Source organism: Panthera leo, chromosome B4 (genome assembly GCF_018350215.1).
Source record: "Panthera leo isolate Ple1 chromosome B4, P.leo_Ple1_pat1.1, whole genome shotgun sequence".
NCBI lineage: Eukaryota > Metazoa > Chordata > Mammalia > Carnivora > Felidae > Panthera > Panthera leo.
Window position 1 is genome coordinate 87,599,339 of NC_056685.1, and position 13,765 is coordinate 87,613,103.

The 13,765-nt window shown below is 32.2% G+C and overlaps 1 protein-coding gene across 7 annotated transcripts in view; it reads left to right on the forward strand.

The window, feature by feature from the left end:
- The window catches only part of USP15 (ubiquitin specific peptidase 15), a 118,967-nt gene that overhangs the window by 46,806 nt on the left and 58,396 nt on the right, over positions 1 to 13,765 (forward strand). For all 7 annotated transcript variants that reach the window (XR_006204921.1, XR_006204917.1, XR_006204920.1 and 4 more), the window contains exons 5-6: positions 324 to 469; positions 4,397 to 4,458. Coding sequence is in view for 3 of the 7 variants with exons in the window: in XM_042947038.1 (XP_042802972.1) it covers positions 324 to 469; positions 4,397 to 4,458 (208 nt within the window). In the remaining 4 variants the exon portion in view is untranslated. The remainder of the gene's footprint in view (positions 1 to 323; positions 470 to 4,396; positions 4,459 to 13,765) is intronic.

Below are 13,765 nucleotides of genomic sequence, written 5' to 3' on the forward strand. Positions count from 1 at the left end.
TTTATAATGTGTAAAAAGTTAAACTTCATCCTGTATAATATAAATTATACTGGAGTGTTACATGATTAAATTTTTCTACCTTGTGAGATCTTTGTTTTCCCAAGTAATTATCTGTCAGAATTATAATTACCGTTTTGTTTGTAAAAAAACACATCGGTCTTATCTTTTTTGTTCTTTATATATGTCCTACATATTTGTTCACCTATTCTTGCTATTATATCAGTATTTTAAATTTAGGATTTTTATGCTGGTGAGCACTTAGCTCTATGTGGTATATTTTAAAATATGTATTATATTTATATATCTTTCCTCCTTAAATCTAGATACAATTGAAAAAGAAATAAGAAAAATCTTCAATATTCCAGATGAAAAGGAGACCAGATTGTGGAACAAATACATGAGTAATACATTTGAACCACTGAATAAACCAGACAGCACCATTCAGGATGCTGGTTTATACCAAGGACAGGTATTGTTTAGCAGTACTGTTTATTTTAAGCATACTATACATGAAGCTTTTTGGAGTCACAAACTTTATGAGTATCTTGACAATCTATAGTTGGTTCTACTCTCTCTGGCTTCCTCTTTCTAACTCATCTCTTCCCGGTTCCTGCTGTTCATTGGCAATAGCTTTTGCTTCCCTCCTTGAGCTTGAGAATAACCTACTTTTTAAAAAGAAATGATTTTCCATCGAAAAACAGCTAAAAATATAGGTCAGCAAACTTTCTGTAAAGAATCAAATAGTAAATATTTTTGGCTGAGTAGGCCATATGGTCTCTATCACAACTACAACTTTGCCTTTGGAGTAACAAAGTAGTCATGGACTATATGTAAACAACAAGCTTCATTTACAAAAGCAGTCAGTGAGCTAAGTGAACTGTAGTTTGCCAGCCTCTGCTAAGGTATCAACCCCCAATTTGGTCCTTCTTTATGATACAATCCAAAGAAATGAATGTGTTGAAAAATGAAGATGTTTAGACACAATCAACAAGTCCTACTGCTTCTACCCTCTAAATATTTCTTGAATTAATCTCTCTATTCCATTCTCACCCCTATCAGTAGTGTCTTAACAGATCCCTCTGCATCCAATCTTTTGCATATCCACTCTCAGTCTTTCATATTTCTGTTAGAATACTCTTTCTGAAATGTAAAACGTCAGTGTTTCCCTTTTATAAACCTTTCCTGGTTCCTTAACAATTAAATAAAGTCCAGGCAACTTAACACGGCATGCAAGTCAAGGTTTGACCTTTTTGCTAGTCTTCCAGCATCTTACATTATCCTTGCCTTGTGATTTGTACTCTGACAAGTACCAAACCGAACTGCTTGTAGTTCTCTAAGCATACTATCCTATTCCAAACTCCTGTGTTTTCATTTGTGTTATTCCATCTGCCTGTTATACCCTTCTTCCCAGTGCCTGCATCCATCCAGCAAAAAGTCCTTTTAAACATCAAAATAGTCAAATTAACCATTCCATTTTGTCATGTAGTCTAACCAGATCAAATCTTTCATCCTTCAGATTCCAATTCAAATGTCACGTCATCTCTTCAGCCTTTCCTGGTCTATTTTTCTCAGTATCTATTTCAGGTATAGGAGTTTTCTACTTTGGAGAAAAAATTATTCCCTTAACTTTATAATGATTTATGTATAGGTCTTTTGTGTCATTCGTTATGTACTTTATATGTTGAGCTTACCAGCTAGACTATGAGTTCCTTGTTTTAGTTGGACTTTGTGTCTATTTATTTTTGTTTTTATTTTTAGTACCTAACACAGAGCCTGGTGCTCTGATATATGGAGGGTTTTATTTTGTTCTGTTTTATTAAAAATAAGTATTGACATTGGTATTTTGATCCAAGTTGTTAAAAAATTCAGAACAGAAGAAATTAATTTTTAGTAAAAGTCTACTGGATGTCATGTATTGGGCTATAAAAACATTAATTTTCAGACTTATTTTAGTTATAGTCTTAAGGGAAATCTTACAAAAACTAACGTATTATAATTAAAAGCAGAGTTAACCTGACTGAAGCTGGTATAAGGAATTTGGAACTCTGTTGATTAGTCAACACTCCCCTCCTTGGCCAATTTCCTCTTTGACTCCTGAGTTACCATCCATAAGTCTTGAGCTCCAAGAGTTCAATTTGAAACACATGGAATCATTTCTTTAAATGTTTTCTGGGATCGAGCCCATGTAATGGCTGTTATCCATCCATCACGTACACTAGAAAACTGAGACTTAGACAATTTAAATAATTTGATGTTCCTGATAGGAATGCACTTATCAGCTTGCAGCTGACGATAAATTATTTTAACAAGTTTAAATATCCTTAAGAACATTTGATCTTTTGAAATAATGATGTTTCAAACAACATGCTTTAAATTTTCCAGATTTTGTAAAGTTATTTTCTGACTGATGATAAGTGAACTAACATTGTCCTGGACTTTTTAAAATTTTTACCGAAATTGAAAGTAAACTGAAACATCAGAAAGTGAAACAAAGATACATAATTGAAGAGTTTGCCTCCCAAAATGGGCGATTCTTATCTCTCTCCCTTAAAAGAGTGTGTACGTGTATGTGCACGTGTGCATGCACACATTCAGCTTAGTTAAATTTTGAAATATTTCTGAAATAGTTTTCTTCTTGAAAGTTTTAACCATGAGCAAAACTTTATTCAGAAAATAATATATTTGAATAAAGGAGTGAACATTAACATTTCTGATGGCCTTCAAAATTAATATCTGATTGTAAAACATGAAATTTTAACTACACACACTATTAGGAATTAAAATATTATGGTTCACCTTTAAATATTTGTTTGATTCTTCAGTTGTAGGACCTTCCATTGGAAAGCAAACCATAAACAATGATAACTAAATGCATAATTTTGGAATTTTTATAACTAAAGTCTTTCATTTTATAACTAATTTAAGTCTTCCAAATGACTGAAGCTTACATATATATGTGTGTGTGTGCGTATGTGTATGTGTATATATATATATGTGTGTGTGTGTATATATATATACATACATATATTCAAATTTGTAATGCCAAGACATGTTTTCTATGTGTAGTTCATATGTAGATGTCTGTAGAGTTATAAGTTGCAGTAAAGAAAAACTTCAGGAGTTCAAAATTACTAAATTCAGTTTTATAAATCTGTGAAAATATATGAATATATGATTATATCGGAATGATATCAGAAAATTGAGGAGAATGATTAATTGTATATGATAGGAAGGGAGAAAAGTATGATCAGGGAGAGATCAGGATAGTAGGTAGAGTGCTCTTATTCTTTATATACTACACATGTACTTCATACACGTTCCTTGAATGTAGGCAGTATTAACACTTAAAGATAACTTTTATATTTTAATTAGAATACTCTCAACAACCTGGTTCCATTAATTTTTTTTTATTGATGCTTTATTGTTTGTTGTATGTGCTCTGAAACAGGCTTACGTTTTATATGATTAGGATCCAAATGCCAACTTACAAATGGCCTGAAACATACAGTCCACAAAAGTATTTTACTGAGAGTATGTAGAGTAGGTTACAAAATTGCAATTTCAAGAAAAAGAGTTGAAGGTGATTATGTAGGATGTATTCACAATTTGTAATGCTTGAGTTTACTTGAAGACATGTTTTCTATGTTATAGTTCTCCCATGGAAATTTGGTTATTAACGTATTGATAAATCACATGTTTCTTTTGCTAATTTAGTTATTTTTGCTTAGTTTTTCTTCTTTGCACAGATTCACCCATAGCAAAAACTGGAAGAAAGGCTTTTTAGACTGGCAGATAAGGGGGAGGATTCTGACATGTTTTAGAATAAAGCATAGTTCCCTTGCCCTGTACTTTACATTTATTAGAATTGATTTCTGTCTGCCTTTACCATGCTGCAATAAAGAACTTGAGTCTGAATCTCACAAATGTGACTCTATCATTTATACATATAGAATTAAAAGATTCTATAACTTACATAGTGATAACGTAAATAAAGACAAATTTTAAAGCCCCAAATAAATTACGTGTGATCTGTAATTTGGAATTATCTGTGGGGCTATTTTCCAGGATTTGCGTAATGATAGCTAAGTTTATATATCAGTATGTTTAACAACTTTGACCTTTTATTGAGCATCTGGGTTTTTTTGCATGGTACTTACTATGTCACAACCTATAAATAGAAAAGAAATAAAAAATATACTCCCTAAACTCAAGGAATTTATATTCTATTTATATTGCCCAGCTTTGGAATCAAAATTCAAATACCTCTTCACCTTGTCTACTGTGTCCTTTAATCCCCAGAGTTACTTTAGTTTCTTAGTGTACTCACCTAATCTTCTAAAGCTATCTTAACTTCAGAGTTAAGGAAAAACACTCTTTTATTGTGTCATATTTACAGGTGTTAGTGATAGAACAGAAAAATGAAGATGGAACTTGGCCCAGGGGTCCTTCTGCTCCTAAGTAAGTGCTCCCACTTTTTATGGCTGATTGCATGATCTTAAAGCCTTTGATTTCAGATAACAAAATCCAGAATGATAGAAGATACCTAATTGTACATTGCAAGTATATATACCTACTTTATATTTAAATATTTTATTCCCATTATAGACGTTTTCTAAGTTTGCATTTAAATTAATATGCTATAATTAAAAAGCCTTCCATTTTGGATCTCTTTTAGAATAAGGTACAATATACATATGTTATAAATATTGTTACATTGTCTAATACATCAAATCACTATTAAACATTTTGTTTACTATTTTTCAAGCTTTTTGTGATTTCTTTTAAAAGTATCTGTTAAAGAACACTATCAAAATGAGTCTGACATAAAGTTAATATTTGTATTTAAATGTTTTAGAATATAAAAGCACAAGTAGAGATAGAGGAGTATAAGAATTGCTTTTGATGGTAAATGAAGGAAGGATGAAAGAATTAGAAATCGTTTTAACATTTGTTTGAACATGGTAAGAACCTTTAATTTGAGATCTACCCTCTTAACAAATTTTTTAAGTGCACAGTACAGTATTGTTAACTGTAGGCACATTGTTGTGTAGTAAATCTCTAGAATTTCTTAATCTTGTATAACTGAAACTTTATTTCTATTGCACAGTAATTTCCCATTTCTCCCTTCCCCCCAGCCCCTGGCAACCATCCTTGTACTCTCTGTTTCTATGAGTATTTGACCAAGTTTAGATATCGCATGTAAGTGGAATCATGCAGTTTTTGTCTTTCTGGGATTGGCTTATTTTACCTAACAGAATGTCCCCAGGTTCATCCAAGTTATCATATATGGCAGGATTTCCTTACTTAACACAGTCTTACTTCCTTAAAAAAGTCTGGATAATATTTCATTGCAGTATGTGCCACATTTTCTTTATCCATTCATCCATCTATAGACATTCAGGTTGTTTTCCTATCTTAGGAATTGTACTGCAGTGAACAGGGGAATGGAGATATCTCTTTGAGATGATTTCGTTTCTTTTGGATATATACCCAGAAGTGAGATTTCTGGATCAGATTGTACTTCTATTTTTAATTTTTTGAGGAACCTTTGTACTGTTTTCCATTGCAGCTGTATCATTATATGTTTGTGCCAACACTGTACCAGTGTTTCAATTTCTGTACATCCTATGAGCACTTGTTATCATTTGTTCTTTTGATAGTAACCATCCTAATAGGTATGAGGTAATATCTCATTGTGGTTTTGATTTGCATTTCCCCAACAATTAGTGATGTTGCGCATCTGTACTTATTGACTATTTGTATGCCTTCTTTTTGAGAAATGTTTATGCAAGTCCTAGGCCCACTTTTTAATCTGGTTATTTGTTTTTTTGCCATGGAATTGTAGGAATTCCTTGTATATCTTGGATATTATCCCCTTATCAAATATGTGGTTTAAAGATTTAAAACTAAGACGTGAATCTATAAAACTCCAAGAAGATAATTTAGGGGGAAAGCATCATGACATCTGTCCAGGCAGTGATTTCTTGAATATGACAGCAAATCATAAGCAACAAACGCAATAATAGAGAAATGGGACTACATCAAACTAAAAAGTTTATGCACAGTAAGGGAAACAATAAACAGAGTGAAAACACAACAAACCGATTGGGAGAAAATATTTGTAAAGGTTTTAGAATGATCAGTTTTATACTACATTATCGAAAACACTTAGTGCCAGTTGTATTTCAATTTTAGACTTTTCAAACCTTTGAAAATAATATGGTGCCTATTATTTTAGTATATCTGTAGAATCCAAGGGGACTTTCTTAACCAAACACATTAATCTTAGCAAATATTCACACTAAGTAGGATAAAGGACTATAAATAGTTTAATATCAGTTTAGGTTAGGTTTCCCTCAAGTGAATTGTGAAATATTTTAAACATTTTCAGAGCTTTTGAAATTTCAGAATTTTCATAAGGGATTATAAACCTATAGTTTGAAATACTTAAAATAATGATTCTTAAGTAAATTAAAAATAATTTATTAAATGTTAACCTCGCAAATAAAAGAGAAAAATGATCTGGTACTTAATTTTTATCTTTAAAACTAAAATGCATCTTTAATGAGTGGCTCTCTGTCCTTTTTATCTTGTGAAGTTTTTTTATTTAAATTTTTTATGAGACCACTTAAGTATATTAATTAGATTTTATTATTACTCCCACTTAGTAGGGTGTAATATAAGGGTAGAACTTAGAATAAGAAGATATTGAAAGCACATGGTAGATAATTGTAAATTTCTTGATTGATGAAGCTTAGAAGTTAGAAAGGTTTTCTTTGTGAATATTTACTTTTAGTCTTTAGATCAAGATAAATGTTCTTTTTTCTAGCTTATTGTTAGATTGTTACGTATTTGTTAACAGCTTTAAATAATTTTTGAAATTTCAAAGTTGCTTGTGCCTTAAGAAATACCATGAGTTCTAAGGATTTAGAGATCTTTTCTACTTAAAATTATTGATTTTCACTTGAAAGATAAAACTGTGTATTTTCTTTTCTTCCCTATTTGCTAGCACACAATACCATTTTTATTAAACAGCTGAAGTCCTTCTATAAGAGAAAACACAATTTCTCGTATATAATACCTAACAACATAGACATAAAAAATGTTGGTGAATGAAAGTACTGTACTAGAAATGTGCTTAGTTAAGAGTTCCATTCTTCACTGAATCACCCAGTATTTTAATACAGAACCCAAATGTTAAAGCATGAAAACATTATACATATATATATAGTATATATACATGATATATATATATATATTATAGTGTCTATTACTGTATGTTATATAGTATCCATTATATACTATAGCCTATGATCTAGTATCCATTTACTATAAAATATGCCTAATACCATATAACAGAATGTCCTAAATTGCCCAATGATAGTTCATTAGAATGCAAAAAAAAAAAAAAAAATGTGTTTTTTGAAATTAGCATCAGTGTATGAAAAGACTCTCAGAAAACTAAGAATAAAAGGAAATTCTCCTAATTTAATAAAGTCTGTATACCCAAAGTCTGTAGCAAAAATTATATTGAGACATTTTGAACACAAACCAAGTAAGATTGAAAGTGAAAGAAAAAATTCACTATTTGCATATGATACAGTCATCTATGTAAAACCCAAAACCCATCAGCAGACTATTAGAACTGAGAAAATTCAGCAAGATTCTTTAAGATTAATTTGTAAAAATTAATGTGTTTTTTATACCCAGAGGTCAGCAATCTTTTTAATAAAGAACTAGATATTTTAGCTTGTGAGCCATATGGTCTCTGACTTAACTATAACTCTGCCAGTAGAGCTTGAAAGCAGCCATAGACATTATGTCAACAAATGGTTATGGCTGTATTCCAGTAAAACTTTATTTACAGAAAAATGTGGCAAACTGGAGTTAGCTTGTGAGCCATAGGTTCCTGACCCCTGCAAATATCATTAGTATATACTCCATAAGTAACCCAATCAGAAAATAGTATAACAAAAATTAACCTAATTAGGAATGCATAAAACCTTCATGGTAAATAACTAACCTATTAGAAGACAAAGGATTATCATGTACTGTGTGTTTTAATCTGATGATACCTGTTTCTTGAAATCTATTCTGTCACTGACTCCTGTTAAAAATTCTATCCTGAGTTTTGTTTTGTTTTGTTTTGTTTTGTTTTTTGAGAAACTTCACAAACTCATTCTAAAATTAACATATCCCAGTAAAGGTCCAGGATTAGCTAAGTCACTTTTGACAAAGAAGAGGAAGGAAGCTCTGAGCCTACTACATAGTGAGAATTACTACAAAGCCATAATAATGAAAATAGTATGATGCTAACAAAAGAAAGGCAAATACACTGGAATAAATTAATGAGCTCAAAAAAAAACGCTCATGTAAATATGAGAACTTGGTAAGTGGCACCACTAGGCAATGAGAAACAGGTTGCTTAAAGCAGGTAGATGCTTAGATTTTATTAGGAAAACTAGCTGTTTGGAGAAAAACAGGATCACCAGCTTACACATTATTTATAAAGACCAACTCCAGAAGGAATACTCAAATATGAAATGTAAAACTTTAAAGCTAATAAGAAATTTCAGGAAATATCTATATTTTAAGAATCAGAGAACATAATGTGAAAATTAGTGGGTTTGATTACATCAAAATTAAGTATTTCTGTTAAAGGAACCATAGGGGCGCCTGGGTGGCGCAGTCGGTTGAGCGTCCGACTTCAGCCAGGTCACGATCTCGCGGTCCGTGAGTTCGAGCCCCGCGTCGGGCTCTGGGCTGATGGCTCGGAGCCTGGAGCCTGTTTCCGATTCTGTGTCTCCCTCTCTCTCTGCCCCTCCCCCGTTCATGCTCTGTCTCTCCCTGTCTCAAAAATAAATAAAAATAAAAAAAATAAATAAATAAATAAATAAATAAAGGAACCATAAATGAAAGTAAAAAGTCAAGTGTCAGTTTTTTTAATATCTAAAACCTACATGAGAATAATACCTTAATGTACAAAGAACTTTTATAAATTAACAGAAACAAAGCAAAAATCTTTTAAAAAATAACTGAAAGATATGAATAGTTTAAAGAAGGGGAAGCTCCATTGCTGACAGGCAGATGAAGAGATATGCAAACTCACTTGTAATCAGAAAGCTTGACGCACGAGGTACAACCTAACAGCCACCAAAATGACAAAAATATAAAAGATAGCTAATACAGAGTTTTGAAGGGTTGTAGGAGAAGCGTTATGAACCAGTGGTGGGAGTGTTCACTAGAACTGCCATTCTATAAACCAGTCGGTGTCACCGAAATCAGGAATTGTTTAATCCCTCTGACCCAGCACTCAGGGGAATTTTTATGCAGGTCCCTGAAGATACAAGCTGTGTAGCTGCATTGTTGCTGGTAGTGGGGATTTGGAGGCAGCCTAGCTAAAACGAGTGATGGTATGCTGTGGAATACCAGAGCGGCAGGTAGAAGTACACAATGACAAGATCTTTAAAACTGGGTAAGTTTTAAAATAAATATACAGTTGAGAGAAAAGAAAAAACAAAATGAGATTTTAATTAAGTACCATTTACATAAATTTAAAACAAAGCAGAACATATTACATAAAATTATAATATTTAAGAGCATAGAGAAAGCACCTAGTATAGAGGAAAATAGGAGTACAGATTAGGAAGAAAAAAGATGAAGGAATTATCACTTCTTTTATATGTATAAGTAAAGTGAGGATGCACATTGTTTTTTCTGGGCAAATGCCAGCTTTGAAAAGTAGAATTCTTTGTGTTCATTGAAGTCACATTATAAGCACATATAACTTGAACAAATTCAGCTCCAGCAGAGAGCCTATAATCTTTAGGCCCTCAAGAGAAATTTCAGCATATTAATGTGTAGAACATTCTATTGCCATTATATCTGGCAGGAGACAACTCCTAGTCCTCAAGATGGTGTGAAGATGCTAGTTCTAATAAACATCACTAACCTGGATTTTTCTGGTGTTCATATTGCTTACCACATAACCGGTTCCTACATAGAGCATCAAAAGTCGAGGGGAAAACATTAAAGTTGTAATAGGGTGATAGAAGGAAGAATCATCTGTTAAATTTGTTAAAATATGGTTTCCTAGGCCCCATCCTCAGAATTTCTGATTTGGTAGAGCTGGGTGGAGCTCCTGAATTTAACATTTCTAATTAGCTCACAGGTGATTCTAATGCTGTTTGTCTAAGGATCACACTTTGAGATATTCTGTAGGTAATGTTTCTTAATATTTACTGTGTGGGACACCATAGGTGGCAGCTTCCAAGGTCTTCACCCCAGATAAGCAGAAGATAAATCTTTATGGTGGGCCCAGGAATCTTCATTTAGGTGCTGCTTATGAACAAGAAAATACCATTATAGTAAGCATATGTTTGTTGAGAGAAAGCATGTTAGTATCTAATTGTCTGACTTTACTACACCACTGAAAACAGGAACTAAAGTGCTCTGAATGTCCTAAAATTGTCCTGAGCCCATTTTTATCATAATTGAGCCTGTATATCCTCAGCTGAAGCTAAATTTTTATGCTACTTGATTGAGAAGAAATGCTAAATATTAAGAAATGTTAAGGGTAAAATATAATTTTGTTTAAAATATGTAGTCCTGCAGTTATAAAAATGCATATACCCTAAAATAACCCAAAATCCGTGTTAGAAATCTAAACCTACCTAAAAAATACTCAAGAGTTTTCCATCTGGATTTTTCTGCCAGATACCAGCATGTGATTTGAAATTTTCAACTTCATATATATGTTATATTTTAAAAACTAAGTGCTTAGTTTTTTCAGAACTTGCACTTCTCATCTAGTTTTGCTGATTTCTTACAACCTCTAAAAACACAATCTTTTCTAATAATACCTTAGAGAAGTTTTAACCCACAGTTTTCTGTTCTATTAAATTTGACCATTTATTTTCTAAAGATGTTGACATCAGGTACATAGTGTAATTATTCAGGTGAAGATATATAGTTAGTTAAATCTTGTATTTCTAAAAAATTATTTTACAGTAGATAAATTGTAAAAGTATAGAAGTTCCTAAAAAGAAGAGAAACCTGACCAACAGATGATCCCTCACTTTCCAGTTTGTTTAAACATAATACTTTTTTCCTTAGCCATAGCTTCTGAAGTACAACTTTATTAAATTTTGAATTCATTCAAAAATTATGCAAGTTTTTTCTGTATGGTTTTATTTAGGTATAGTTATTTCAAAGAATGGTTTTGAGATTATTAATATTATAGAAATGAAAAGATCCAAATTTTACAGTTTTACTGAAATAAAATTCTTGTGAGAGCAGCCCAAGAAACTGATTTAATTCAGGTATTTTCAGTAATTGCTCACAAATATTGATAAAAGGCATGTTGATTAAGTATCGGGTGAATAAAAGTTAAGTGTTATTGATGATTGTGAAAGCCAGTTTTCATGGGCTAAGAAAACATCCAGAGAAAGAATCCAAAATCAACTAGATAATGCATGAAAGGCCAAAAATACTCAAATGGAAAACTAAGTTAGTTCTCACTCATACATTGTCTTTCGGCCATCTGTTTTGTTCTAATTAACAAATTCCAAATTGGTGACCAAAACACTAAGTATAAACTTAATCTGGTGCCATATTAGTTTTTTTTTTTTTACAGCACTCTGTCCCTGAGTGCTCTGCTTGGCGAGAGGGAGCATTTTATAAATAAAACTATTGCATACTACTTTTTGCCCAAGATAAATAATAAAAACACCTACGTGACTCTGCAGTATTGTTTTTGTTTTTGTACACTATCGGTTTCAAATCTGTATCGGTTTCAAATCTGTATTCGTTTAAATACATTCAACAAATGCATAATTCTTTAGAACTTTTTAGAGAATGATTAAGCCCAATTTGCTTAATAATAGAACATTAACTGTATAAATGGATTCAGAAATGGTGCATAGACCTATTTGACTGAATATTATTAAAATAAATATTAGGAAACTCTTACCACGTAAAGTATTGGTTTCATTTTAACAAATTGTACTGAGACTTTTTAAGTATTTGTACATGATAGATTCTGCTTATTTGAAACAGATTTGGTTATTACAGTTCTGTTTGGGTACTAAACAAGCCATAGTTATTAGCATTCACAGAAAATGCACCCTCAAAGTTTCTATGAAAGTATACAAACTTGTTACCAATCTTAACCTTGTTCAAACACAAAGTAGGAGGTTGAATGATTTGAGTTTGTGGGAGTTGAGAGAATGGCTCATAAGCCAGCTTTCAATTCCTTGTCCATTCATTTATATTCACATATTTTAAATTAATAATGTGTCTTCTATTTAAAATGTAAGCTCTGAGCCAGAAATCTAGGGTAGTATTCCAAAATCTGCAGTTTGTTGTCAATTTTTAAGACGTTTTGAATTTTTGTAAGTTTTCTTGCATGCTTTATATCATTTTATTTTGTTCCTATTTTGTTCTCCTTCAGTAAGAGACATACAGTGACTTTTTCCAAGACTTTAAGTTGAGATAATGGAACAGCCAAACAAAACTGCCTAGTATGCAGTTAAAGATCAGGAACCAAAGCTTGGAGAGTAATAACTGCAGGTGCAGAGTTCTATTCCTGGAAGTGAGAAATATAAGCATATATGAATTATCTAATAAAAAATGTAAAGAACTAAATACTGAATTTTAAAGGAGGTCCTTAAGAAATGATATAAAACAAAAAGATCAAATAGAGTAATCCTGAACATTTAGGAAAACTGGGAACATATTATATCGAAGAGAACAAGGAGAAACACTTTCAGAAGGTAGCGAATGGTCAGCATTGCTAAGTGATGCAGAGACTGGGGAGAGGGATGGGGAACAAAAGAGATTTTCTGTGTATTTGACAAGTGGAAACAGTATGTTGGGAGTAAGAAATAGATGATAGGGAAAGAGGAATTGAATAGTCAGAAAATGGAACAGCCTGTATAGATCAAATCACTCACCATGAAATGTACTGACAGAAGAAAGATAACTAAGAGGGTAAATTGGTTGGAAAGGCAGTGTTCCAAGAGAAACTATATATAAATCTTTTTGTTATTTGAATATATACATCTTTCTTAGGTATTTGTCACCTAAAGATAGGCATCATAATGATGTTAGAATGAAGTTCCTGTGTGCTGCTGGTTATCAATAAGCAGCTTTTTTCTGGTTATTTTAGATGTCCAAATTCTAAATTCTTTTTGGAAATGCTTGTGCCTACACATAAATACACTCCTCATAACTGTACTTTGAGGTTTCTCATTTTAATAAAACACCCATTAAGACCTTGAGTGTATATATACACTCCTTTGACATGCTGAAAATGCACATGGACTAAATAAATATTTCCTTCCTCTAAACACTGTACCAGCTTCCTGTTCTGGAAAAATAATATATAATCTAGTACCAATACCATGTCTCCCAAGTTTTGCCAAACAGCATGGTCACAGTCAAGTTTATGTTAACTAGTGTCCAGATATTTATTTATTTAAATTTTTAAAAGTTTTATTTATTTATTTTGAGAGAGAGACAGCATGAGTAAGGGAGGGGTAGATAGAGGGAGAGAATCCCCTCCATGCTGCCAGGGCAGAGCTTGGCATGAGGCTGGAACTCAGGAACCCTGAGATCATGACCTGAACAGAAATTAAGAGTCCATCGTTCACCCAACTGAGCTACCTGGGCGCCCCCTAGTGTCCAGTTATTTAAAAGCCATTAATTGAAGTTAGAAAATTTAGTGTATTTCATGCATAAATGAATATTAAGTTTACAGTTCTCG